This window comes from Pteronotus mesoamericanus, unplaced genomic scaffold (assembly GCF_021234165.1).
Source record: "Pteronotus mesoamericanus isolate MK-2021 breed Mesoamerican mustached bat unplaced genomic scaffold, CSHL_Meso_final contig_220, whole genome shotgun sequence".
NCBI lineage: Eukaryota > Metazoa > Chordata > Mammalia > Chiroptera > Mormoopidae > Pteronotus > Pteronotus mesoamericanus.
In genome coordinates, this window is record NW_026555091.1 from 9,835,362 (window position 1) to 9,862,795 (window position 27,434).

A 27,434-nucleotide genomic window follows, 5' to 3' on the forward strand; every position below is an offset into this window, starting at 1 on the left:
TCAGGGCCCGGCACGCGGCGCCTAATAAATGTCTGTGGTGGAAGTGGGGTTTTATGTCACATGTCCTGTTCTGGCTGCCTCTGGGTTGGACATAATTTTTGTAAATGATACGAAGAACGCACGCGTGGGAGGGTGATTTAGGGGATACTAGTGTGTGTTCCCCGCCCCCTTTCGAGCAGCAGCCAGGCCGCTGTGTGCCCTTCCGCAGGCCCGCCTTCGCGGGGTGGCCCGGAGCCGCGGCCTTGGCCAGCGCAGGGCCCGCGGCGGCTGGCTTTCTGGAGGCAGCCTCTGGGGAGGGGGGCGCCCCGAGAGCCTGCTCGCGGGCCAGGTGCCCGTGCGGAGGCGGGGCCGTCGTGCCCGGAGCCGCGCCCGGGAAGGCCCTGCGCCGGGGCCACGTCAGAGTGTTGAGCAGCTGGGCACGCCAGGCCCCTCCAGAGCTTTCTGCTGCGCTTGGGCTCCAGTTCGGTCCAAACCCAGTCGGCGGATTTGGCTGAGGAGCTGCTGTGACCCCGTGTGATGGGAGGACACGCAAAACAGACGTGCCCACGTGCCACGCAGTGTCCCGGCATGACACACACGGGTTTCTATCTGGTTCCCAGGCCGCGCTCTCCTGCAGGCCCGCAGGCACGCACTTGGGATTCCAAAACCCCAAAACCTGGAAACCTGGTTTATTTATTTTTCCCCTGTAAGTTTGGGACAAACCCATTTGGTGGCAAAACCTGACAGGAACAGCTGCGTCTATTTACTTACCCTTCACAAACAGGCTTCTCATGGCCTCCTCCCCCTTGGCTGGTGGGGACGGCACGCGGGTCAGGGTGCCAAGGAGCTTGGCTTGGGGCTGCCGCCCCTATTGGGGCCACCTGGAAACCCGACGTTAGGCCGATGGGGCCTAACAGCCAACGCAGCGCACGGATCGAGTTTCCTTCCCAAGCACGTCCCACCCTCTGGAATCCAGCTCACCTTTGGGATTTCAGGTACGGAACCGTGGACCCGTGCGATGTGCGCACCTCGTGCATGTCCTGTTCACGTGTGGGAGAGCCACTGGCAGGCGCATGCAGCCAGCAGCGGGGGGCGCTAAACACCCACACAATGCCTCCTCTCGCTTTTGGGGGGAGCAGTAGCATTACGGATGATGATCACTTTTGAAATACATCACAACATTTTTTAGAATAGTCTTAGGTTTACAAGAAATGGCGAAGCTAGGGCGGGGCCCCCCGCGCCGCGCACCCGGCCCGCCCTGGCGGCACGGGACCCGAGCGTGGCGCCATTGCCAGTGCGCGGGCAGCGAACCCGCAGTGACGGCCACGAACGGAGTCCTGACCTCGCTCAGACTCTTCCCAGTTTCCCCTTGTGTCCCCTTCCTGCTCCAGGGTCCCGCTCAGGGGCACCACGGGGCGTTCGGGTGCCCGTCTCCTGGGTGACGGTTTGTCGGCCTTCGTTTCTGACGACCCGACAATGGGGAGGGCGGCTCGGGTGTTTTGCAGGCTGCTCCTCCAGGGGGTTTCTCCGGGGCTTCTCCCCCAATGGGACTGGGGTGCTGGGCTTCGGGTGCTGGGCCACAGACGCGGTGAGCGTCTCAGCCCATTGTGACGAGGGTGTGCACCGTCACCGCGTCGGCCACCTGGCCGAGGCTGTGTCTGCCAGGCGTCTCCGCCCCACAACACTCTTCCCCCTTCTCCAGGCTGTGCTCTTCGGGGGTCCCTGTGCACAGCCCACACTGAGGGCCGGGCAGCCGCGCTCCAGCGTGTGGAAGGCAGAGCCCCGCATGCTGAGAGCCCTGTTCACACGCACGTCAGTCTGGGCCCCTGGAGAGTCGTTTTGTACTTTGGGTTATAATATCATCCTGCCTTATTGATTTGTCAAATTATTCCAGCTGAGGCCCTCGGAGGCTCTTTCAGGTGGCCCCTGGGTCCCTTTGTCATCCGTCCGTCATGGTGAAGGTTTTTTTCCCTTTCTGAGCACATCCTTACTTTCCGGCACGATAAGAGGGTCCCCAGACCTAGACGCAGCCATTTCTGCCTGGTCCCTCATCCGCACGTGGGATTGGGAGCCCAGCACCGGGCGCTTGACGTGCACGTTGCTCCCGGGGCGTTGTTGCTCCTGGGCTCTCTTGGCGGGGAGAGCACGGGGATGGGCGTGTGAATGCACGACGATGCGTGTAAATGCTTCCACATGCAGCCACCCGCGGGGACACTGAACACGCTCTGACCCCCACGGGGTCACCCCCGGCCCCGCCTCCCTTCTTACCTGCAACCACCCCCCCAGCCCCGGGAGGCCTGGCTCCACCTGCATGCCGCCCGCCTCATGTCCGTTTCCTGCGGGCAGGAAGAATCTGTGGGGAACAGCTTGGAACTAAGTGTCTGCGCACAGTCCCTTTTCCATGTAGTGCTAGGACTTCGCTCACGTCCAAGGTCACCTAGGTCGGCATCTCCCTTCGGTGAGGCTGTTTCCCACGTTTGTAAAACAGGTAGATTGTTTTGTCACATTCTGCATTCCACTCTGGGACCCCCAGTCTCTTAAGTGACGTTTTAAAAACATGTATCCAGGAAGTTTCTCTGTGCGCTGTAACTGCTCTGGCTCCGACATGACCGTGCCAGGTGTCCCTCACTAGGATCACGCGAGCAGGCCCAGGGCCCTGTGCTGTGGTTGCAGGGCAGGGGAGTGTGGTTCTTCCTGCCAGCGCAGTGAAGGGTTACAGCTCAGCAGGCAGGGTTTGAGAGTGGCGCGGTCCCCGGGAAGAGGAGAGGCCTTGCGCAGGCGGGGGCGGGGGTGGAGGCACAGGTTCAGGGCACAGCAAAGTAAGGGCTGCAAGAGCCTCGGGTCCTTTGCCCTGAGGACTCCGATAGTTGGGGGGATGGGGGGAGTTACGGCTTGACGGGTAAAGGCGGTGCCAGCTCCCCCCTGGTGGGGGGACGTGACTACCCAGGGATGGGTACGTCGGGGGGTCTGTTAGCCCGAATCCTTGATTCACTCCAGACCACATTTGCTCACCTTGTAAAACAGACACGTGACAGGAAGCAGCTAATTCAAGTTGAGGCAGTTACCCAAAGTTATTTATGGGCTCTTTCTGTAAGCACTAGGGGCTCCTCCTAAAGCAGATAGGGACCAGAGGCAGGCAATTTACCAAAGGCATATACGGGTTTTTTGCTTTGAGCACTTTGGGCCCTGTTCTCTTCCCCGTCCTGGGCTTTAGGATGGACACTCAGTCTCAAAGGCTGCCTTCCCAGAGAGTGGGATCGATGCAAGCGCCTCTCACGTTTGCTTCTCCTGATCTGCCGACCACCTGGCCATCACCTGGCTGGGGCTGCTGAGTCCGTGGGTGAGGCCATCTCCCTCCTGCTCCCTGCCTCACTTTACTATGATCCCACCTAACAAACCTTGTCTCACACCCACTGCCGGCAACCACCGGCCTGTCCCCGTTTCCACGGTCCGCCCTTTCCGAATGAGACAATGCACGGCAGCCTTTTCCGACTGGCTCCTGTCAGCGGTGGCCACTTAGGGTCAACCCCTGCGTTCTGTCGCCGGCCAGCGTATCCAGCCTCGAAACCCGCAGTTTGTTTATCCAGGGAGCTCTGAGCAGACGAGTGCGCGCGCCCCCGCGCGGGCACGCGCTCCGCGGCGACGACACACCAGCGTCCTCGGGCCCGCGCGCACCTGTCCCCTCTGACCCGCCGGCGCACGCAGGGGATCGGGGCACAGACCGCGCGACGACCCCAAGGCGCGCGACGCCACCGCCCACGCTCTTCCGCCCGGTTCCAACATGGCCGCGAGGCGTCCTCCGTCGCGCAGGCCTGGGCCCTCGGCGGAGTAGGCGCCGCTTCGGAGCCCAAGTGCTCTCGCTCTTCAGTGAGGCCGCCCGGGGAGGCCGGCGGGCGGTGGGGGCGGGGCCAGCGGCGACGCCGCCCGAGTGCCGACGGGCCGCGGGCGCGGGCGGACCGAAGTTTCGCGGGCCCGCCTGCGGCGGAGCCGTTACCGCGGCGCGCCGGAAGTGGCCGTGGGCCGGCGTCCTGGCCGCGCCTGCAGAGAGCGAGCGCCCGTCCGGTCGGAGACGCCATGGAGCCCGGGGCAGCCGAGCTGTACGACCAGGCCCTGCTGGGCATCCTGCAGCACGTGGGCAACGTCCAGGACTTCCTGCGCGTGCTCTTTGGCTTCCTTTACCGCAAGACCGACTTCTACCGCCTGCTGCGCCACCCGTCCGACCGCATGGGCTTCCCTCCGGGGGCCGCGCAGGCGCTGGTGCTGCAGGTGACGCGCGCCGGGCCGCCGGACCCCGCTTCCCCGGAGCCCCCTTCCCCCGAGCCCACACCCGCGCGGTCTCACCCCCCACCCCCGTCCCTCCCTGCGCCCCCGGCCTCGGGTTCCCCCCTGGCGCTTCCCGGGACGCCTCCTGGCGCCGCGAGTGCGCGGAGACGCTGGTGGCGGCGGATCAAGTTGCTCCGCCGTGGGAGCAGGGCTAGCGCTCGGAAGCCCGGGCGACGCCGGCTGCGCTTGGGTGTCAGGAGTGGCGCCGCGCCCGCGGCGGTGCCGGGGCTGCCGGCCGGGGCTGGGTACCGGACGTGCGCGGCGCCGAGCCGCGGGGCTGGAGGTGGCGGGGAGGCGGGCGACTGACGGGCGTGGTCCCCTTGCCCGCGCTGTGACGTCTCGGTCAGAGAGGGTGCGTTTGAGCGTCTGTCTGGCTGTCCCAAGTTAAGTCGGTTCTGTGTCCGAGGGCTTGTCCGTCCTCATTTGCGAAGCTGTCAGGGTGCTTTGGAAGGCAGCAGGTATTCCCATCCTCAGCGACGTTTTTGTCGCGGCCTCCGTGTGACACCTGTTACAGCCAAGATAAGAAAACACGTTAGAACAGGGAACTGTGCGAGGCCCGCTCCGGGACAGCCCCACACGTTACAGCTGGTGCCCGCACGAGAAACAGACGTGCGGGGCTCAGCCGTCCTAGGTGACACGGAGGTGGAGCGGGGGTCTCAGTGCGGGTCTCAGTACCAGAACTTACCCCGATCCTCGTCCCGTCCAGTCTGGGTGCCACCCCGGGGGACGGGCCCCAGCAGGCCCTTGTGGCAGTTTAATATTGGGGTGGCCAAAAAGTCCGTGTGGTTTTTTCTGTGAAATAAAAGACACATTTTTCATTTTCACCAATAACTTTATTGATTTGGGTATTTTGAGTATGCCGGCTGTCTCCTGCGTGGTGAACATTGATTTTCCTCAATTAATGTCTTCATTCAATCGCTATGAACTTCAGCTGCTCCACTCGACCGTGGAGCATCGTCCAGTGAGGAATCTCCAGCCGGAAACTTTTCAAACCGCTTTTGACACGTTTGATCAGTCCCAGCATCTTCCCCGTGCACTGCACATGTCTTCTGTTTCAGTTGCATCTCTACCTTCCTTGAAGTATTAAAGCATAATATGCTGAAAATGTTGTGAATTTTCTTCCATCTTCAATATTAAAATGGCTACACAAAAATTCACCAATTTTGATAAGTTTTTTTCAAATGCACACTGATAGGACAGCTGTCACAATACAATGTAACAAAGTTGTTTTGAACGAAGTTAAAGACAACTAAACTCTACTTAGAGCCATCGTACGGCAAAAACTAAAGGAACTTTTTGGCCGACCCAATACTTGCACGGATGTCCCTGTGACATAGATGCAGCTGAATTTTATGTGGCAGGTGAGGGTGCCAGTTCAGCAGGGTGAGGTGATTCCACGACACTGTTTTCGTGACTCCAGGTCTTTCTGTTCCCTGATGTATCCATTTCATGGCAGGGTGGGAACCCTCTTACCTGGGGTGATGGGGGCAGAAAAGGGGAGGAGGTCGTGGCAACTGACTACCTGCTTGTACTAGTTACTGTGGCAGGACATCGCCCGCCGTACCCCTGACACACTCTGAAGGGTTGGTTGTTGCCCTTGTTTCACAGCTGAACTGAGGGGCAGCTCACTTGTCTGGTATCAGTTCATGGGGCACCTGCTATGTTCCAGGCACCCTCCAGGTGATGATCTGGTGACCCACTTAACGACGTGGACAGAGGGCAGCAGGGCAGAGGGAGGGGACGGGTGAATCCGGTAACCTGAGGTTTCAGACTCGTGGGGGCGGGGGGCTGGAGTAACGCCGCCGCGTTAGCTGGCCTGCCCCTGATTTCAGGGGAAGAGGCCTGGCTGCAGGCAAGCCGGACTTGTGTCGCTGATGAGGCCCCTTCCCAACCTCACGTGGTGACGAGGCACGCGCCCCCGTGAGGCACACAGCGGCCGCATCCCCGAGTGGCAGTGCCGCGTATGTCAACTGCACTTCAGTAACACAGGGCGCGTCGTCAGACCGAGTGAGTGGGTGCTGCACAGCATCACTCTCCGGGGCGTTAGGTGGCCTCCTGACCCCGCCCTGCCTGCCTGCCCTTGACTCAGGGGCGGGAGACCCCTTCCCGTGGATGCCGCAGCCAAGGTGGGGCGCTCGGGAGTCCTCAGGGCACAGGCAGCGAGGGTTTGGATGGGAGGGTGGGAGCGCGAAAGCTTTCCTAGGTGGGTTGGGAGCGGAGGTAACTCCCCCTAATTCTGAGTCTGCACAGCTTGAATGGCCCTCCTGGGAAAGGCGCCTCGGCCTCTCTGTGACATGAGTGTGTTTGAACAAGAGCCCCGTTTAGCGTGGCACTTCCTTCGTTTCAGCTGATCCTGGACCCTTTGACCAGCCTGCGTGGGAGCCCAGCCAGGGGAGTCGGGAGAGCCCGCTCCGCCTATCCCCTCAGGCAGTCCCGGCAAGTCACCCCTCGGTCAGCGAGAAGGCTGCTGGGAGGTCACCGGTGGCGCCTCAGCCCCGCAGCCCTGTGGCTCTGGGGTGGGGGAGGGGTCAGGACCGCCCGCGGGTGCTGTTTCTGTGGCGTCCAGAGGAAGGTCTGGGGTGTCGGGGACGAGTGGCTGGGGTGGGGTCAGGGTCCGCGACGCGGGCGTCGGGGTGTGTGAGGTCGGAAGGGGCCTGTTCTGTGTCCAGGTTTCAGGGCCTCGTTTCCTCTGCTTCCACCTTTCGGTGTTCGGCGCCGCCTGAGTAACTTTCCGCTTTCTTCTTTCCCTGGTAGGACCTCGGGCAAGGTACTCCCCTTGGAGGCGACTCTTCTCCTTGAAACGTCCCTGCTGCCCGCCCCCCCCGCCCCCCCTCCCCCGCCGTGGGCGCCTCCCGGGGTTTGGAGAGTGCGGGGCAGCAACATTTGGTGCTGTTCAGCGCGTCGGCTCCTTCCGTTCTGCCTCCTGCTCAGAGCCCAGGATGCGCCTATTTAGCACCTGTGCCTTGTAACCCTGGGAGACCGACTCCTACCTGCTTATATTTATTTATTTCACGAAGACGATTTTTTAGAGCAGTTTCAGGTTCACAGCAAAACCGAGGGGAGGTACAGGGACCTCCCACTTAGCCCCCTGCCCCCACCTGCCCAGCTGACCCCATTATCATCACCCCCCCGCGAGCAAAGGGCCCTGCGCGTCTTTTCGTAGCAGATCGCTCATTTCTTCCTAGTGTTGAACAATAACTCTCCCGCTGTCTGGACGAACCGCAGCTTTTTTTACCCACCACCCCCGGCGGACCTCTGGTTGGCCCTCGTGTTGACAGACGCACAGAGTGGCTGCAAACCTCCCTGCGGAGGCACCCGCGTGGGCGTGAGCTTTCTCCCCAGGGTGGGGGGTAGGGCGGGGAGCATGGCTGCTGGCTCCCCCGCCCCCGCCTCGCCCCGTGCTCCTGGGTGGGCGTCCCAGCCGTTCTGCTTCCCAGGACCCCACCCCCGGAAATGGGGCTCTTGCGGAAGATGTGCCGTCCGGGAAAGTCTGACTCAGGTCCGCGCCTTCCAGGGCCCATCTTCCGCCGGCTCTCACCAGAAGCGCTCGTTGCCCCCCGCCCCCCGCCCGGGGCGCGGTGTCTCAGGTGGGCTGGTCCTGGCGGAGGTGACTGTTGCCCCCCGGGGGAGGGGACGCCATCAGCGGTGCTTGGGTTCCCGCAGTGGCAGGCGGGGCCGGGGTCTGCCCACCGCTGCTGCTCCGGGCAGTGAAGGAGTGAAGGTCAGCTCAGCTCCGCCTCCCTTCCGCCGCGGTGCCCTCGGCTCGCTCGGCCGGGACTGCGCTGCCCATGTGGCTGTAGACCGGACGGGAGGACGGAGGCCGGCGAGCCTGGGCACGGTGCCCCCTGAGGCCGGGCGCCGGGCCGTGGGGGCCTTGGCTGGTCAGGCCGCGCTCCTGCGGAGCTGGGGGCTCCCCCGTCCCGGGGCTGCCGTGGCAGCTTGGCCAAGCCCGGGGCGCTGCCGTCTGCCATGGGACACAGAGTCTGGGGGCGGCCGCGCGGTCTCTCCTGTGGCCGCTGCTTCCTTTCTGCGCTCACTGCTGGATCGCTCTTTGGTTTTAGGTGTTCCAGACCTTCGACCGCATGGCTCGCCAGGATGATGAGAAGAGGAGGAAGGAGCTGGAGGAGAAAGTGAGGAGAAAAGAGGAGGCGGCGGCGGCAGAAGAGCAGGAGCCTGTCCCTGCGCCAGTGCAGGAGGTGGAGGTCAACGCCCCCACGGCCGTGGCCGCGGCCGCAGCCGCAGCCGCAGACGGGCCTGCGGAGCCCCCAGGCCAGCCGGGCACCGCGCAGGAGGTGGCCCTGGCCCCCCAGGAGGACTCAGAGCCGCCGGGCTCCGACACAGGAGCTGCCCAGGCCCCGAGGGAACCCCCAGCTCCTCCCAAGTGAGGCCTCCTCTTTTCTTGCTGGGCACGGGGGTGGGGGGGTGGCGTGGGAGTGGCTGTCACGTGGTGGCAGCAGCCGCCTGGCATTGACTGAGCTCCTCGTGTTTGCGGCCGCGCCCCCGCCCCGGCCACGATCAGGTTCCCCCGGGGTGGTTCCTGTGCGCGTGCTGCTGGGGGGGCGCCGAGCCTCGGAATTTCAGGCTTTTCCCCCGTCTCCCCCTCGGGGCCTGTCTCAGATGCGTTCCTACCTGCTGTGGTGCCTGGCGTCACCTGACGCATCGGCACAGCTTCCTGCAGGGGTGCTCCCCTGGGCTCCTGGGGCGTCAACGTCCACCCTCGGGCTCCCTCTGCATCGTTCCTGTGTCTCACAGCTGTGTCACGTCTCTGTCAGCTCTGCCCTGTCCTGGTTGGTTTGCGGTGGCTGACGTGTCTCCTGATTTTGGGTCATGTTTTCCTGCCTTGTCACACCTGGTAACTTCACATGGGACGCAAGACATTGTGACCATCTGGTCGTGTCTGGATTTTAAGCGTTTCCTTCAGGGACAGTTGAGTTTTGTTTGTGCAGGCGTTACCAGCCCCGGTCGGGGCGTGTCTGGAGCCCCTTCTCTTCTGCGCTGGTGCCCCTGCCCCTGAGGCGTGGCCTCGGCGGCGCCCGAAGCCTCAGCTGCTCAGCGCGGTCCCTGCAGTCCGGCAGCGGGTGGGAAGCGGATGGGGCTGCCCTCGGAGGCCCCGGGGACTGTGTGTGGCGCCGTGTCTCCCTTTTCCCAGGAGCCTTTCCCTGAAATACACACGAGAAGGAAGGTTGGATGTGCACTGACTCGACCCCGTTTCATTTATTCCAGCGTTATGTGTATCAGCAACAATTTGAAAGAATGTTCAATTCTCATTAAGGAAACAGTTAAATATATTTGCGCAACGTTTTATTTATATTTTCACTTACTGATCTTTAGGGGGAGAGAGAGAGAAAGTGAGAGAGAATCATGGATTTGTGGTCCCACTTATTGATGCGCCCATTGCTTGCTTCTTGCCTGTGCCCTGACCAGGGACCTAACCCACAGCCTGGGTGTATGGGGACAACGCTCCGACCCGCCGAGTCCCCCGGCCAGGGCCACTTACAAGGTGTTTTCTGAGAGCACCGACGTGGGGGCCGTGACGGTCAGCCGTACGTGGCGGCCAGCCCGGGCCACGCCTGTCCTTCAGCGAAGCACTAATCCGGGGGCGGCGGGCTTTGGCTCGGAGGGAGGGAGACTGTCCCCGGCAGCCAGTCAGTCACTTGGAAGGTGTCAGGTGCAGCGCTGGGGGCTCCCCTGAGGTGCGGGATAGCCCGTCCTGTCCGGCAGCAGCCTGCCCTGTGGGCTTCAGACAGGCCTGGCTGCCCCCGGTCACGCAAGCCCACGCTCCTGGTTCTGTTTCTTGGGTTGAAGGTGTTCTCATGATGCAGCGTGACATGAGAAAGGCAGCCATCAAACGAATACCAAACCTGAAAAACATTTAAAATTGTAGAGAAAAAACCTGGAAGGAAACAGTTCCTGGTGGAATTCAGTATTTTCATTGTCATCTTTGTTGATGTTATAGTTTCTAACTTTTTTTGCAAGGAGCGTACATTTGGTTTTACTATTCTTTGCATTATTTTTATAATTTCTAAAAACGTTACCCGAAGAGGGGACTTGTTTTTGGTCCTGAGTGACCGGGGAGCAGCTGCCGTGTTGCCTTGCAGGGGCCCTCCTCTGTCCGTGAGCCATCGGCTGTGCGCTGTGTTGGGGCCAGAGAACTTGCAAGTTCCCTGTCTGCTGCGAGGCCAGCTCCACGTGCCCCTGGAAAACTCCTGCGGCGCCGTGGGACCAGCGCTCCAAATGGGCCGCTCAGCTTCGGGGAAGTTCCTGATTTTCCATGAACAAAGCGGGAGGCGGTGGCCCTGGCCTCCGAGTCCCAGCCAGAGTGTGGTGTGGCGGCAGATGTGAACGTGGCCTGTGACAGCCTTCAGGTCCCATAGCTCTGGCCCTGGGAGCTGTGGTCTGGGGTTCTGTTCCTGGCGCCCGGCCCAGAGCCGGTTGCTGAGAATCCAGGTGTGAGAGGTGACTCTGATGGCCCCTGTCCACCGCTCCGCTGCGGGGGGCTCCGCCTGGGCCCGGCAGTGGCAACGGCAGACGCTCCCGCTTCTTGCTCTGCAGCCGAGTCACACGCGGGCTCACTTAATTCAAGCAAATGCAGCAGAAGCACTGGAGAAAAGTGCAGTGAAACACGGAAACGTGTGTGTCTGTATTTCATGTCTGTGCGAGGTGCAACCCCAAAAGCCCTGGAATTATCTTCTGGAGGGCAGGCCCCTTGTAGTCCAGGCGTCCCCGGCGGGGTAGGTGCTCCGGGAGCCCATCTGTGTCAGCGGCCAGCTGGTGGTGTGAGCGGCTGTGTTCAGCTTCGGTGACTCTGTTCTGAAGACTCGTTTCACGGCGGGGGCTCACGCGTGCACCTGCTGACACCGCGCTGAGTGCTCAGCAGTTTCTGACCAAAAGTAGTGTGGTCCCAGCTCCACCCTGCCCATCCCCCAGTCTCACCCGGAGCAATTTTTTTGTGTTTTCTGGATGAAAAAAGACCTCAAAGGGAAACGATGTAGAAGAAGTGAAACAAAACTCAGCAGAAGTCTAACAGGCGTCACAATTGAGGAGCTCAAAGCTGTTGGGCCGTGGACAAAAGTCTCAATAGGGGTATTGCATCCAGCGGAGAGGGCTTTGAAGGTGACTGTTTTAAAGGTGTAAGAATCAATACGCAATTGTTTATAAATAAATTCCGTTTTGGGGGCCCCCCTTGTGTTTTTATTACCAGCTGTTCATGTGTACAGCACAGTCATTTTTGGTCGCATTAAGTGCGGCTGACACAGCAAGTCGCCCTGGTTGGAATGCTGGGCACCCATCCGTGGGTCCTGTACGTGCGTCAGCGGGAGGGAAGCTGCAGACGCGGGTCAGTTGTCTGCCCTAATGGTTTTGCGTTGTACTTTTTAAAAAAACCTTCCCCCAGGAATTTTTAAAAAAATGATTTTAGAGAGAGGAAGCAGGGGTGGGGAGAGAAAGAGAAACATTGACCCGTTGCCTCCTGCCTGCACCCCATTGGGGTCCATCCTGCCACCGTTGGGGGCGGACGGCGCTCCGACCACCCGGCTGGGGCTGCAGACTACACTTTCACTTACAATATTGCAAAGATTTTTCCATATAAACCACATACGTAAGCATTTTGGGGGTGATTTAAGAGATGTTTGAGGGACATTGTAATTTCAATTACGCGTGGGGGACCCCGCCCCCCGCCGCCAGCCCAGGGCTTGAAAAGTGGCGTTTTGTTCCTTGGAGCAGAGTCTGGGCGATGGCCAGACAGGCCCCTGGGCACACGAGGGGGTGTCTCAGGAAGGGCCCCCGCCCGGCTGTGAGCTCTCCGCGCGAGGATGGTGTGACGCGTGATGCCCAAGTCCTGATGTCACGCGGCGCTGACCCATGACCTGCGCTCAGAAGGCAGAAGGTGAGAGGGACAGAACCCACAGGAAGAAGGACCTGGTCCCCAGTCCCCAAGTCGGCAGCTCCCGGAGAGGCCCCCACGGCGGCCGGGCCGGCGCTGCAGTGCAGCCCTGGGCCAGCAGGTGGCGCTGCCGCCGGCGCTGGGATGCGGCAGGAATCGGGAAAGGATGCGCCGCCTCTGGCTTCGCCTCTGTGAATCAGGCACCGGACCCTCTCGGAAAGGAACGTGAAAGGAAAAAGTAGCCCCGAATGGGTCGCTGCCCGAGGAGGGATGGCGCTCGGGCGCCGGGACGAGGGTGGTGGTTCCAGAGCCGTCAGAGAGACCGCGCGACGCCGAGCAACCGGCTTCCCGGGGACGCCTTTCCGTCGCGCAGAAGAACCGCTCGCTGCCCCGTGGGAGGCCGCACGGGCCGGCGGAGGGGGTTCTGGGTAGGACGGCGCGTGCGCCGTCCCTGCCGCCCGCCACGCCCCTGCCGTCGGCGCTTCGGCGTCCGGGGTCCTCGTGACGTCGTGACGGAGCAACGGCGACGGAGGTGCGTGTGAACCCGCACGCAGGCTCCGGCGCTCGCAGCTCGCCCTCCAGTTCTCTCGTGTCCTCGACACGGTGAGTCGGGCGGCGGGTGCCGGCCGGTGCCGGGCGCTCCCTGGGGGCCGCGGGCCCGTGTTTCCCGCCGTGGCGCTTCCGTGCTTCACACAGCTTTTCCCGCCGCGTGGGTGGACGCGCAGCGGCAGGGGCCTGTCTTCTGTGGCCGGCGTGTGGCCGGGGGCCGCCGCCGCCGGGGCCCTTCCCCCCGGGCCAGCGGGACCTCGGCCGTCGCCTCCGCGGCCTGGGCACTCGTGACCCGCGCGACCTCTTCCTTGGCAGACGGCCCGTCATGCAGTTTGGGGTCGCTTTCCTGCGGACGAACAGTCACTGTTTCTCCTTTGGAAACTGCTAGGTATCTCGTGCGGAGGTGCTTGGAGGCGCTGTAAACATTTCGTTTCCGCGGGTGGCGGCCCGTGTGGGAACAGTTCCCGCCGCGGTGCTGCTGCTGTCCCCTGGGCGTGGGACTGCGCTGCTCCCTTCCACGCGCGGACTGCGCCGGTGCGTCCCTGCGGACAGACGCCTGCTCCTGTGGGACCCGCTGCCCCTGTTTTGCGTTCAGGGCGCCCCCCAAGGACCGTCTGCGGCGGGGACGGAGCCCGGCCGCCCCAGCACCTTCCCCGCCGGGGCCGGGGAGGCCGCCACCCCTTCCGCGGTCTCCCAGGCTGCCTCCCTCCCCCCGTTTCCCACTTTGGCCCTTTTTCACTGATCTGTCTGCTCGGAGGTGGAAGTTTATTCGTCAAACTCTGGTCACGACCTGCAGCGGGACTCGAACATAAATTATCGAGGATGTTTTGGTGTTTGATGTCAGCGGCAGAAACACAGACGGGGGCTTTGGGGCCCCCTCCCACCCGCCTTGTGCATGCGCCCCCCCAGAATCGAGCGCAGGACCTGCTCTCACGCCGGCGGCGCGTCGCTCACCCCATGAGGGCGGCGTCGCCCAGGGCCCGCAGCCTCTCGGGGCGTCAGGCCGGAACTTACGCGTCAGAAGGTTGACGGAAGGGGGGTTCGCGTGTCAGTGGGCGGGGTCCTGCCCGGGCCAGGCGGCCGTGACGTGGAGGTTCCCTCGGGGGCCAGGCGTCTGCTGGGCTGGGTCGCCCCGGGGCAGCTGCCGGCCGGCGGGCAGGACGAGGGCCGGGCCGTGGCGTCTGTGTCGTCTCGACAGGGCCGTCCGGCCTGTGTCCGGCCTGTGTCCGGCCTGTGTCCGGGCCGTGCGCCTGGGCCGTGCGCCGGCCCCCGCCTGTTTGCCCTGGAGGTGGGGGCGCGGTTCTGCCGGGCTCCCTGTCGCTCCGTTCCGAAGCCTTTTGGGGATTGACATAGTTTTCTGGTTTTGGACGACCAGGAGTAGAAAACTCCGTTAAAGACCAAGAATTCCGCGTTCCTCAGCGGGCTTATTTACAGAGCAGGTGACCTACTTTTTGTTTCAAAGTATGTGTTTCATATTTACATATTCCTGGAACAATGAAATGCCTCTTTCCCTTGTTAAAGTAGTCAACAAGATTTTTAAAAAAGTCTCCTTGTAGCAACGGCCCATTTTTAGTTAATTAGACGAGCTTATAGTAAATATGGGGGGGGTGTTTGTGTTGGCTGGTCACGTGACCGGACGGTCAGCGTCCAGCGTGTCCGGCAGCTGCACCTACGGGTCAGTCCCTCAGGCCTGTCAGGAGACTCGAGGGCCTTGCCTTGTTTATTTTAGGTGTAGGGTCGTCTAGGGTTTTTAACTGTGCTGCACGATTAACATTAAAACGCTAAGAGGAAGTTTCCACAGTGCACCTGCTTCAGCACCTTTTCTTACCGGGGCCTTCCTGACGGCGCACAGCCTCCGGGCGGGCGGGGCTGGGCCGGGCCGCGTGGGGGCCGCACCTGCGCACGCGGCCGGGCCTCCCTTGGGCCTCCCTCTGGGTTGAGACAAGCTCCCTGTACAACGGAAGGGAGAGAGGAGAGACGGCACCGGACTCAGGGTGACCGCCCGCCAAGGGTGCAGTGACCCCGCCGCGGAGGGGAGGCGGCAGGATCAGGAGGCGCTGCTCTGGGCACAGACGGCAGCTCCCTCAGACCTCGGGCGGGCAGAGCCGTGAGGACGGGGCGCCGGTCGCAGGGACGGTCCAGCGCCCTGGAGGGAGCATGGGGGCGCCCTGCAGTCCAGGAGGGGCGTTTGCCGGCTCGAACCCGCGGGACGGCCGGCCGCGGCGCTGACCGGCGGGGATGTCGGGGAAGCACCGCCCTGGTGGTGACAGGGACGCCCAGGGGACAGCGACGGAGCCGTCCATGGCGTCGCCCGGGGGCGCCTCGTTGGCAGACTTGGAGGGGCCTGCGGTGCTGGGCACAGCCTGCCACGCGGCCAGGCGCGCGGGTGGCTGGGCGTCCTTGGGGACCAGCCGCTGTCTCCCAGGGCGGGGCCTGGCTGAGTACCTGGCCCTGCCGGGCCCCCTCCACGGGGGCCAGGACGCAGTCGGATTGCGGAGTTAGCAGAGCTTCCTGCGTCTCCTCGCGTCTCCTGGTTCTTGGCGCTCTTCTTGCGCCAGGCTTTGTTTCCAGCAGGACAAGCCCCAGAACTCGGGGCATTCCGCCCGTCCTCCCGCGTACTGTGACCTCCACAGCGTGCGGAGTCACGGCCCCCGCCGCCTGCGCGCCCGGCCAGGGCTTCCTGATGGTCTTCCTGCAGCCACGCTCCGCGCTGGCCTCCAGCAGGTGCAGACGTGGCGCCTGGGCTGCGTCATCTCAGGCCCTTTTTTTACAATAATTTCTCTCCTTTTAATTCCACGCCGTTCACTTGTAAAGAGACTTGGAACCTCATGTACTGAATTTCCCAGACTGTGCACTTGGCTGGAGGCATGTCCACGGTTTTGGGGAGCAGGGACTCTGCCCTCCTGACCCGCGCAGTCACACCGGCCTGGGCTGGGCTGGGCTGAGGCCCCTCGGGTGGCGTCTTCCCGATCCTCCCTCCCTGCGCCCTGCGGGCGTCTGCCCAGACTCCTGCTCCGTGTGGCTGGGGCTGCTTTTCTCGTCCTCATTCGGCTTCTCCAGGTGGTGCAGGAAGGTGGTTTTCTGGAAGCTCTGGTTCCCACACCACCGTCGTCTTTATCGGCGTCGCGTTGAGTGGCGCCTGCTCATCCCGGGCAGCCTGGGGGTGTTGTTCCGTGGCTTCAGGGGCCTGTACAGACCTGTGTTTCCGTCCACTGGGCACACGGCCCTTTCTGGTACTCGTGCTGCCCCGCCTTTGGCCGGGACCCTCCTCGTCGCGAATGGTGTCCCCACTCTGGGGCCAGGATGGCTCTGGAGGCTGGGCCTGCCCCTGCTAGTGGGCGTGGCGGCCTTGCACTGGGTGGACCGCGGCCGGCGCTAAGCCGAGCTGCCTGGTGCCGCGGTGGCATCTGACGCCGAGTCTTTAAGAAGAAACGCCAGGCTAGCAGCGCCCGTGCCCAGCGCGGGGCTGCACGCTGGGGCCGTCGTCTGACTCCCGGCTCTTTCTCAGGAGGCAGGAGCAGTTCCAGAGGAACCCCGACAGCTACAACGGGGCCGTGCGCGAGAACTACACCTGGTCCCAGGACTACACCGACCTGGAGCTCAAGGTGCCTGTGCCCACGCACGTGGTGAAGGGCAGGCAGGTAAGTGGGCCGTCCAGCCGCGCCGCCCAGTGGCCATCCCGGGGCGTGGGGTCATCGGGCTGTGGGCTGGTCTGAACCGTCCGCCGCAGGCACCCGTACCCATGAGCTTGGCCCATCCATGCAGGTGCAAGACCCGCCTCCATCCCCAGGCCGTGCTGTGTCCTGGGGCTTGCGGCTGAGGTGCTGCACTCGGGCCTTTTAGGGCACTTGGCCTCCACAGAAGCCATGCAAGGCGGGCGGGGCAGCCACCCAGGCGGGAGCCGGGCCTCCCGGGCGGGGCAGCCCAAGGTCTGCAGCACCCCCTGGGGACCCCGTCCTGCGCCTGCAGAGCTAGACCTGAGCGAGGGGCCGCCGCTGGGGGCACCGCCTCACGCTCGGCCTGCGGGAGGCTCCTGGTTTATGGAGCTGGACGGGGCGGGAGGCAGCAGCGTGCTTGGCCCCCCTCAGAGTGCTGGGGTCACAGCTCCGTGTGGCGTGGGCGCCGGGTGCTCCCGGAGCACCTCCCTCAGGGTGGACGGCCCATGGCCTGCCAGCCGCTGCCCGTATCTCAGCCTTCGTGAGTCCGCAGAGCGCCCGACGCCTCTGTGTGTCACAGGTGAGGCCGGAGGCCTGGCTGTCCAGGGGGTGCCCACTTGTCCTGGACAGTGTGCTTCTTGGATGAGGCTGGGCCGGGGTGAGGGGTTCCCTCCAGGGGGCTGCCTGCATCCAAGGTCACGCATGGCTCCTCCCTGTGCAGGGCCAGGCCTGGAGTGCAGGAGACGCAGGCTGAGCTGCGGGGATGGTTCTGGAGTGACCGCCATGTAACGTGGTGCCAGCCGCTGCTGGTCTGGCGCCTGGGCGGCTGCGGCGCTCGCTGACTCCGCGCACAGGCGTCTTGGTCAGGCTGGGGCCCTGTGTGTCCCCCCGTCCTCTGCACCAGACACCTGGGGCCGGCAGTGGCCGGAGCCGCGCGGCCCTCTTCCCTCCCGCCCTCCTGTGCCAACCCTGCCATCGGGGCTTGTCCCCACGGATCTGGCTCCACGGCCACGCCCCCTGTCCTGGAAGCCATGGGGAGGTGCTGGCCTTCCTGCCGGGCTGGTTTGCCCAGCCCCTTCCAGGGTTACTGTGGGTCAGCTGTTGCTTTCCACGTCGTTTTTTGGCCGGGCTGCCTTGTGCAGGGGGGAGGAGACTGTGGGAAGCGCTGGCTGCCGGGCCCGGGCCTGTGCTCCGACCGCTCTGTACGGCCCGGCCGCCATCCACACCGCCACAGCCACGGTGCCCCCATGCACGCAGAGCCCAGCGCGCACTGAGGGCCGGGGGGCGGCCATGTCCTCCCCGCCCCCCCCGCAGTGTGTCCCGAGGGCGTCACCTGTGGCCGCCTCCGCCAGGGAGTCTGGCTGCTGCTCGCCCTGGGATGGACCCTTGCCGTGCCCCTGCTGGGTGGCTGCCCCAGAGTCGGGGCCCCTGGGGCTCTGGCCGGGACGTCACAGGTGCTGTGTGGGGTGCGGGTGGTCAGTTGCGCTTGGCCCGCGCTGTCAGGAGGGGGCGCCGGGGCGCCGGTGCCCATGGTGCCCCGGACGTGTGGCTGAGCCTGTGTGTTGAGACGCGGCGGCGGGCTCGCTGTACCCAGTGCTGGTGTGTCGGTGACCCCCCGACCGGACCGGCGCTCGTCCTGCCTCGTCTCGGCCGGTGGGGCGCGCTCTCCGCCGTGGCCTTCCCCGCGGCCTTCTCATCGCACTGCGACCTCCCTTTGAAGAGCCGCGGCCTCTCGCGTCTCCGTGACCTGAGTTTCTGCCGCGCCTCCCTGAAGGCTGGGGCGGGCTCCTTTGCAGCCCTTGGCGTTTGCTGACCTAAGGGTTTCCCGAGCGGCCGTGTTCCCTTTGGACCGGCTCCTCGGCAGCTGTTCCCTGAGGGGCCTGTCACAGCGACCTCTCAGCAGTGTTTATTTTTGGCTTTTGTCCCTGCACCTACCAGGTGCTGCGTGGCAGTGGTGGGGGCGCAGCAGCTGGGGGTGGGCGTGGCTGCATCTCGGAATGTTCACCCCCCAGCCCCGCCCCACCTTCAGCGCCTCTCCCCCTTCGTCCCCAGGGGTCACTGCAGGGAGGGGCCTGCCTCTCGAGTGCCACGGGGACAGAGGACGGGGGTGCTGGTGTTCCTGTTTACAGGCGTCTGTCTTCCGTTGTTTTGCTGGTAAATCTGAAGGAAAAACTCAGAACAAGGCTTTTGTCCTTGGCCTTTGCTTCATCCAGTGCACTCTCTTGCCTCAGCATAGCCACGGCCGCCGTGACGCCTGCTGGCCTGGCTGCTGACCGCCGCTCCTGCACTCGCGGGCATCAGCACCGGAGGCCGAGTGCCGCGGGCGTCGCGCTCCCCCGAGGGCGGACGCCAGGGCCTGGCCCCGCCCGTCTGTCTCGTGACTGCATGGCCCTGCGTGGCAGGGGGTTCGCCTCCCGCTCTTGCTCCCCGTCTCGGACACGTGGGTGGGCCTTGCTCGCGGGAGGTCCTGCGGCTGCTGGGTTCACGGCCCTGCTGCCCGCCCTCGGTGCCCACGGGCATCTTCCAGAGAGCGCCTGGCCTTGGGGCACGTCCTGCACGGCGACGCAGCTGCAGGTGCGTTGGACACCTGTGGGGAGGCTCCCTCGCAGGAAAGGTGATGAAAAAGCCCACCAAGCTGTACTTTTCTGCACGGGAAGCCTTGTTTGGATACGTAAGGCCTGTTTGGAAGCAGAGAAGGTTCGCAGCCCGAGTGCTCTCCTGCCTCCGCTTTCTGTCCGCGCCCCGACCCCGGGCGTCACGGCGCATGTCGGGGGTGCAGGCGTTGCCATGCGCCTGCCGTCAACCACGACCGGCTCACCACGCGCCCACCCAGGCCCCGACGCTGCCTCCCCAACCAGACCCTGCAGAAGGGCTTTCTTGAGTCTTGAGTCTGGTTGCAGACGGCCTGGCGGGTGGGGCTGCCTGGACTGTCGCACAGGTCAGGTGACCACAGCTATTTGGAGGGAAGCTTCCAGAGCTCCCTGCCGCAGGCGCCCTCTGGTGGCTGCCAGGCCACACCCGGCGCGGGGCTGCCGCGGGGCTGGCTGAGGGGACAGGCTGGCCAGGGGGTGTCAGACGTGGCGGAGCTTGCTGCTCTGGCCGAGGTTTTCTGCGCGAACGCGCCCTGGCTTCCGCAGCCGTGGGCGAGTTTCTGAAGTTCGGGAAAGCGGAGGTTGGTCGTTTTCCAGGGCCCTGTTCCTTCTCTGGGGCCCTGCCTCCAGGGCTCACTCCGACATCCTCCCGGCCAGGAGCTTCTGGCTCAGTTCGTTTTCTTGGAGTTTCTTGCTACCTTTCACTTTCTCTCGTCAAAACCAACCTGCGAGTTACCTGGGCCCCGGCAGCGCTGTGCCGCCTGGACGCCGCTCTCCCCGAAGGTCCTCCTGGAAGGCGCGCCCTCGGCCCGGTCGCGCCCTGTGCCGCCCGTCTCCCCGAGCCACCTCTGCGCCTCTCCACTCCGGGCGCCCCATCTCAGCCCTTCGGGCTTCCCCGATTAGTCCCGCTTTGTGGCGATGCAGTTGACGTGTAACACGGTGTAGCCTCCAGTGCTCAGTGACGGGTGCACCTCTGGACGGGGACGCGACGGCCGCCCCGGTCACTGAGGGCGTTTCTCCCGTGACGAGGGCTTTCAGGGCCTCTCTCAGCAGCTGGTGCCCCCGCAGCCCGGTGTTGTCGGCTCCGGTTGCCGCTGCCCCCCAGCTCGGGACGGGCTCCCCTTGCCCCTGGGCGTTCGTGCCTCATGCCGTCTGCCCAGCACCGTCCTCTGTGCTCGCCTCGTCCCCGGAACCTCCGCAGGACGGCCATGCACAGGCAGGGCGCCGAGCCCCTCAGCGCAGGGTGGCTGGGACCTCCCCTCGTTCCCAGCGTGGGTGCTCTGGAGAGTCTGACCTGAAGAGTCGCCCCAGGAGGTGGGAGGCTTTGCTCCTCATCTGCGTGCACCCAGGTCGCCGATTCCAAGCTCTTGTCCATGCAGCTCGGTGGGGACGCGTGTATTTCCTCCTCTTCGGAGCTTTGAGGACCTTTTTCAAAAGTCAGGGCCGTGAGCTGTCACGCGTTTGTGTAACCCCCTTCCACTCGTCTGCTCGGCCCTCGGCGGGCCCTTCAGTCCGGGGGCGTGTGTTTCTGAAGCTCTGGAAACTGTCTCGTACCCGCTGTGGGCTCAGCCCTGTCTCCACCCCATTCCTCTGACTTTATCTTCCCGTCTGTCTGTTGAAAATTTTATTTTAGCCACAGGATTTTAATTCTAAGTGCTCTTTTTTTGTCTAACACTATTTTCATATTTTATTCCGGTTCTGTAGATGCAACATCTCCTCAGACCCGCTGAAGACATAAATAGGAAGCACTTTAGAGAATCCTCCTTCCTCATTAGCGCTGCAGCGGTTTTGTTTTCTGTACCCAAGTCTGTCTGCGCGGTGCTGGCTCCGCAGACGATGCAACCCTCAGCTCCTGTTAGGTGTTTTTATGTAAAGTGCCCCCTGCCCACCCCCCCCACCAGAGCAGGCCGCTGGTGACAGTGCCTCCGCCTGGGGCCGGGGCCTCCTCCCCCTGCACCGCTCAGGGCTCCGCGCTTCTCTTTGTGCTTCGCTCCGGTCGCCCCGTGGCTCCTGGGGTGACTCTGGGACGGGAGCCGCTGGGGTCCCTGCCGTCCGATGCCCCTGACGCTCTGCGTCAGACATCAGGACGAGGACTGTCCTGTGTGGCCGGCTGGGAGGGCTGTCTGTCCAAGCGGGCGGCAGCCGGGGTTGGTCCCTGGGGGCGTGTGCTGGAGGCTGTCGAGCCCGCGAGCCAGCGCACTGACCAGTGTGAACTCCAGGTCGGATGTTTTCTGTGCCTGGGAAGCTCCCTTCCAAGGTTCCTGTTAGCCCTCTACTCGCAGGGACAAGGGCGGGAGGGTCGCCACGAAGGCCCAGGGAGAGACAGGAGTCCTGTGACCTTGCTCTCCCCTTGCTGACCCAGTGACCTGACTCCCGAGATCGGACCCAGGGAAGGGGGCGGAGCCAGCCCATGGCCTGCTGTCCTGGTGGAGGCGGGGCCGAGCCTCAGAGGCTGCCGGCGTGTGGCCCTTCTGGCGGGTGTCCAGATGGCAGGATGGGAGGCATGTCACCTGGCCCCCACCCGCCGTGGGATTGGTCCCCCTGACAGCTGGGGCTGTGGAGAGAGAGCCTTCCCCGCGTCCCCAGGTCTCGCTCTTACTGGAGGGGCATGCGCACCGGCTGCGTCAGGTTTCGGTCAGTCGCCGACATTTCCTCGCACAGGACCCTGGTGGCCCGAGGATGCCTGGCATCTTGCTCTGTTGTCCCCGCCCACCGTGGTGAGGCCGGTCCCGCCTGCACCCAAGAAACACTTCTCCCCTCTCCACGCAGGTCTCGGTGGCCCTCAGCAGCAGCTCCATCCGGGTGGCCGTGCTGGAAGGCCAGGGGGAGCGGGTCCTCATGGAGGGGAAGTTCACCCACAAGGTCAACACCGAGAGCTCTCTGTGGAGCCTGGAGCCGGGCAAGTGCGTGCTGGTGAGTATGGCGCTGCGCCTGGCCCCGGGCGTGCGTCCCCACTTTCGTCCCTCACTGGGGCCGTTTGGGGTCGCGCACCTGGATGATCTGAGGTCCAGTGAGCAGGCTGCCTTGACGTGCAGAGCCCCGGGTGGGGTTCCGGGTGGTGTGTTACGAGGAGCGGCACCCGCTCCCTCAGCGTCTGGCGGCGCAGGGCAGCCTGCTCGGGTCCTCGCGGGAGCCTGGCCGGGCCTTCCCCTGGTCCCCTTGTCCCTGGTGGGTGGCTCCCCAGGCGTCCCACTCAGTACCAGGCCCCCAGCAAGTCGGGAGGGGACGCGTCCCCAGCATCCGCACCAGGGCCCTGGGCCCGCGGTAGGGCTTCGGGGACAGGTGTTTGCAGACGCACTGAGGGCCCCGAGCTGGAGTCACCTGGGTCATCCAGTGACACGTGTCCTCGGGGGAGGGAGAAGGAGGGTTGAGACAGCAGAGAAGACGCAGATGCAGGAGGAGTGAAGTGACGTTGGGGCAGGGAGGGGGACGTGTGGCCACACTCCTGTCCCCTGGGACCCCCGGAGGCAGCGAAGTCACGTGACGCTGTGACTGGAAGTGCGGCCGCCAGGTGGAGGGGGAGCCGGGGTCAAAGCCCCGTGCGTAGAGCTCTGCAGTGGCTGCTCCAGGACAGCCCAGGCCGTGGGGACGCGGCGGTGGCGGCTGCAGAGGCCTGTGCCCTCACAGCGCCTGGTCACGGCCCCCCGCCCCCCCCGCCCGCCCCCCCGCGCCTGCCTCTGAGCCGAGGACCCGTGTCAGCCCACCAGGCAGGGGTGGCAGCTAAAACCGATGACAGCTCCCGCCTCGCCCCCTCCCACGCACGGGGATGCAGCGAGGCTTCTCGCCTGCAGGCTCCTGCCTGGTTACGGAGCCGCCCTGCTGCGCTCGCTGCGCGCCGCGCTGCTGCCCTTTGCCCCCCACGCTCTGTGCCGCTGCCCTTTGCCCCCACGTGGGGCCGCAGCCTCCCGGCCAGCGCTGCAGGAGGCGGTGCTGGCCCGTGCGTGTTGCTTGGGCCTGGAGGGCCGCCACACTGCGCTTGCCGACCTGTCCCGTGTGCTCCCCTTGGGCGGTGTCTGTCTGTGACCCGCGCGTGCTGTTGGCGTGCGGTGCCCTGCGCCCTTGGAAGACATGGTCAGGTCGCTTTCGCGTCACAGTTCTCGAAAGCAGGGCAACGGCTGACATGTCCTTGGCCGTTGGTCGTGGGCTGCCTCCCATTAGGTCCCCGTTCCCGCCAGCCCTGGGCCCGGCCGCTTGCCTGTCTTTGCTGACTTACTGTGCCTGCGCGTCTTCCAGAGGCTCTCTGGAGAGGCCGCGTGTGCCCGCGGGAGGCGGCCCAGGCCCGGGAGGTGAGGGCCGGGCAGGTCGGCTGCGTCAGTGTGTCGGCGAGCGCGGGGACGTTGGTCCTGGACTGGAGGCGGGCCCTGGCCCTCGGCGCGCGCTCCTCGGACCCTTGCGCTCCTCGGGCGGCCCGATCCGCGGCGCCATCCCCGGGGCCCGGGGCCCAGGGGGAGAGCGGAAGCTTGGAGTCACGAGAACGGGGCGAAGCCACCAGGAGACGGGAGGAAGGTGGCGCTCGCCGCAGATGGAGCACGCGCTCCCCGTCCTGCCTTCCAGTCTCTGTGCCCACAGGGCTTTCAAACCCCAGGGGCCGGCCTGTGACGGCCGCCCCGGTGAGTCCTGAGAGGCCGGGCCGGCCGACCTTGGGCCCACACCCTCCTGTGGGAGTGGCCTGCGCCGTGCAGGCCCCGGTCGCGCCCCATCACCTGTCCTCTCTACCCCCAGGCGCTCACGTGTCTCCTCGGGCCCGAGTGTCTGTGAGGATGTTCTGGGGACCCCGCCTGCCAGCGTTGTGGGGTTTCCCTGCAAAACAGTTCCAGGTCTGGGGACGTCACGCTGTCAGGGAACTTTACCCGAGAAGTTGTCTTTAGACCCGGGTCCTCGAGCCTCCGGCAGAACGTTTCCCGTGCGCTCTCGTGCCACACCTGCGCCGTTCAGCCTGGCAGTGTCCCCTCGGCGCCTGCTGAGTGTGGTTGCCTCCCAGCCCGCTGTGCCCCCGTGCCCCTCCCTGAGCACCAGCTCCCACCCTGCCCCCGCTGCGGGGCGGCGCTCGTCCCATCAGAGCGGACAGTGCGCAGGAGGGGCCCGCCTGGCCCTGTGGGGCCCCGAGACAGTGCCCTCGGTGCCAGCCTCGGCCCAAGCCTGCATGTCCTGCTTTCCTTCCCACGGTGCTGCCCCCGCCCTGCCCTCTTGTGTCCGTCCCCAAGCCGTCCCTCCGTGCTGTGCTGTGAATCTGGGTGGCGGGTCAGGGAGCTGGAGGGGTCTGGCCAGGGACAAAGGGCCAGGGTGCCGGGCATCAAGGGAGGCTTCCATGGACCGGACGCGGGCCCCGGTCCCAGCAGGCGGGAGCAGGAATGGTCACCATGGGGCGGGGTGGCCAGCGGGGCCGAGCCTCTGCGGCTGCTCGGAGAGGCTGTGGCTGTTGGGGCCCCGGGGTAGGTGGTGGGGGCCTCGCAGGTCATGGGAGTGCCCCTTCGGGCCAGAGTGGGCTGGCTCCTGTGGCCTGGGGGTGAGCGGGGACACCGAAGCCGTGCCCCCGGTGAGGACCGGGGGGCCCCAGACAGCCCGCAGCGGCTGTCCCCTCGTGCCCGCCCCGAGCCGCCCCGCCCCGCCCCGCAGGTGAGCCTGAACAAGGTGGGGGAGTACTGGTGGAGCGCCGTGCTGGAGGGCGAGGAGCCGATCGACATCGACCAGATCAACAAGGAGCGCTCCATGGCCACGGTGGACGAGGAGGAGCACGCCGTGCTGGACCGGCTCACCTTCGACTATCACCAGAAGCTGCAGGGGAAGCCGCAGAGCCACGAGCTGGTACGGTGGGGGCGGGGCGACAGGGGCGGGGCACCGGGGCGCGTGGCGGGGGGGGGGGGGGGGCCTGGTCGCCGCCCCTCGGATAGGGCACCGGTGTCACACCCGGAAAGGGTGTGCAGGCGGCAGGGCCAGGAGGCGCCCAGCCACACAGACCCAGTCACAGCGCGTGTCCCAGCTCTGGGGGGGGCGGGAGGGGCGGTGGCAGGAAGTCCTTCCCACCCCCTCAGTCCTCGGGGGCCTGAACTGCCTGCCTGGCCTGAGGCTCTGGGGAGGCGGCAGCAGGAAGTTGGCACAGAGCCCGGGCGGCCGAGGGAAGGACGGAGTAGACGAGCACAGTCACCCCCACACCCACGGGGGACGCGTCCCAGGGCCCCTGGTGGGTGCCGGGGCCCAGGGGAAGCGCAGACCCTCCCGTGCGGTCTTCTCCCCCACGGGCTCCCTCCGCCAAGGGCGCACTTCCCGGCTCCGCGCCGGCCCCTCCCAGAGCCAGCCTCACCGCCCGTCACTTGGGGGCGTCGGGAAGTGCCGTCTGGGCGACCTGGACAGGAGCGCGGTGGCACTGTCACCGTCGGCCTGACACCGAGACGGCTGCTGAGTCGTTAACGCGCAGCACCGCCCACGGCGCGGGGACGCTGGACGGAGGGACGAGCCCCGTCCGGGCGGAGCGGAGCAGGACCTCCAGAGGTTTCCTCACGCTCCGCGGAACCGCGCGCGGTTTCAAACGTGCAGGTTATTTGTGGGCTTTCCCACTTCATGTTTTCAGACCGCGGTCGACCGCGGGTGACAAACCGCAGAACAGGAGATCATGGATCAGGGATGTCTGTACATCCCTTCTTCGCTTTAATGGCCCCAAGCACGGGTTCAGGAGAGGAAGGGCTGCTTCCTCGGGTTCACTGTGGCTGCCGGGGTCCCGCGGGAGCAACGGGGGAGCTGGCCGCAGCGTGGCGGGCACGGCGCGGGCTGCTGGATGCTGCTTTTTCCTCACGTCGAACCCGGACCCTCCCTCAACCCCGTTCACGTCCTTGGGGTCCTGTGGGGTCTGGGGACCTGGCTGCTTCTGGGAGTGCGCGGGGCCCACGGCGTGGGCCTGCGGGTGTGTCTGTCCATCTGTCCGCCCAGTGGGAGGAAGCACAAGCTCCCAGGATGTGCGGAGGGCCCCCCCGCAGCTCGGCAACAGAGGCGGGGCCGTGCCGTGAGCCAGCGGCCTGTTCTCCCTCCGAGTGTCTGGATCTGACCGGCCTCATCCGGGCTGACGGCTCGGGGCCGGGGCTGAGGCTGCCCGTCAGGGAGGGTCCCGGCATCAGCCGGCCGTGTCTGTGGGCAGTGGTCGCTGGCTGTCACCGCTGTGCTTGTCTCATGCTGGACAGCGGTCCTCACCCCAGCACCCCGTGGCCACTGGACAGAGAGCTGCCTGTCACTGGCCCCGTGGGACAGGCCTCGTGCCGCTGTGGGGCACTGGTGTCCCCGCCCAGGAGGGGGCAGGCGCTGAGTCACGAGGCCACAAGGGGAGCAGCAGGGTCCCCAGTGATGGGCCCAGGGGCAGCCGGCCCCTCGGGCCGGGCGGGAAGGTGAGCTGGGAAGGGGCCCTGGAGACGCGCTGCGTGTGGCCCTGAGGGGCCATGCGGGAGCCGGGGCTGCCATGCGTGAGGCAGGGGCCAGGGCAGCCCCTTGCCCAGCCCACCCACAATCCAGGGGCCTCGCTGGAGACGGCGAAGGGCGGGCGTCTCGGGGCCGCGGCATCTCAGGTGGTACAGGGCCTGTGGGAGGCCCGGCGGCGGCAGGAGCCAGAGGAGCGGGGTGCAGGGGGGCCGGAGGACCCCGCCCCCATGGGCAGCGGGGCGCGGAGGGCGGGGCTGGCCCGTCTCTGCTGCGGCGGTGCCTGCTGACCCCTCCACGTGGTGCGTGGCTGCGACATCTGTGGCCCCGACGCTGCTTTGCTTCTTGTGGTCACAAGTGAGGGGAGGCGGCCCCAGCCCACTGCGTTCACAGGGCGGCGCCCCCTCGGGTCCCCCATCCCGGGTCCTCTGTCCCCTATCCCCAGCCACACTGCCTGCCTGCTGCCGCCCCTGGACACGGGGCCTCCGGGGCAGGCCGAGTCACAGCCAAGGTTGCCCCGGATTGTCTGAGGGTGCGGCCCTTGATGCCACCAGCTTCCCCCTTTGGAAAAGGAGGCAGGGACCCCCTGCACCTCAGTCTGTCCCGGGGCCACAGCCCTCGGCCCCTGGAGTTGGAACAGATGCCCGGTGGCCGGGGAGCAGCAGCTGCCGGAGGGCCAGGCGGCACTGCGGGCGGCCGCACGTGGGGGACGCGCCGGGGGGCACGGCCGCGTGGGGGGCGCCCAGCCCAGCGGGTGCTCTGGAGGTGGCAGCGGAGCGGCGGCAGCTTGGGGCCTGCTGGCCCGGTGGCTGCGGTTAATCTCTGTCTGTTTTCTGTTGTAGAAAGTCCATGAGATGCTGAAGAAGGGGTGGGACGCAGAAGGCTCTCCCTTCCGAGGCCAGAGATTCGACCCGGCCATGTTCAACATCTCCCCGGGCGCCGTGCAGTTCTAGTGTCCTTGCCGCCGGCCTCAGCCCCGCCCCGCCCTGCACTTCCAGACTGTTCCAGAGCAGGGCGGGGCTGCGCCGTGGCGGGGTGCCGGCCAGCAGGGGA

At 65.4% G+C, this 27,434-nt stretch overlaps 1 protein-coding gene across 1 annotated transcript; it reads left to right on the forward strand.

Moving 5' to 3' along the window:
• The first annotated feature begins 3,807 nt into the window (after nt 1-3,807).
• On the forward strand, nt 3,808-27,434 carry NUDCD3 (NudC domain containing 3). The gene is made up of 6 exons (XM_054571406.1): nt 3,808-4,245; nt 8,364-8,683; nt 16,242-16,374; nt 21,750-21,893; nt 24,597-24,785; nt 27,224-27,434. The coding sequence occupies exons 1-6, from the start codon at nt 4,054-4,056 to the stop codon at nt 27,332-27,334; spliced, it is 1,089 nt and encodes a 362-aa protein (XP_054427381.1). The 5' UTR covers nt 3,808-4,053; the 3' UTR covers nt 27,335-27,434.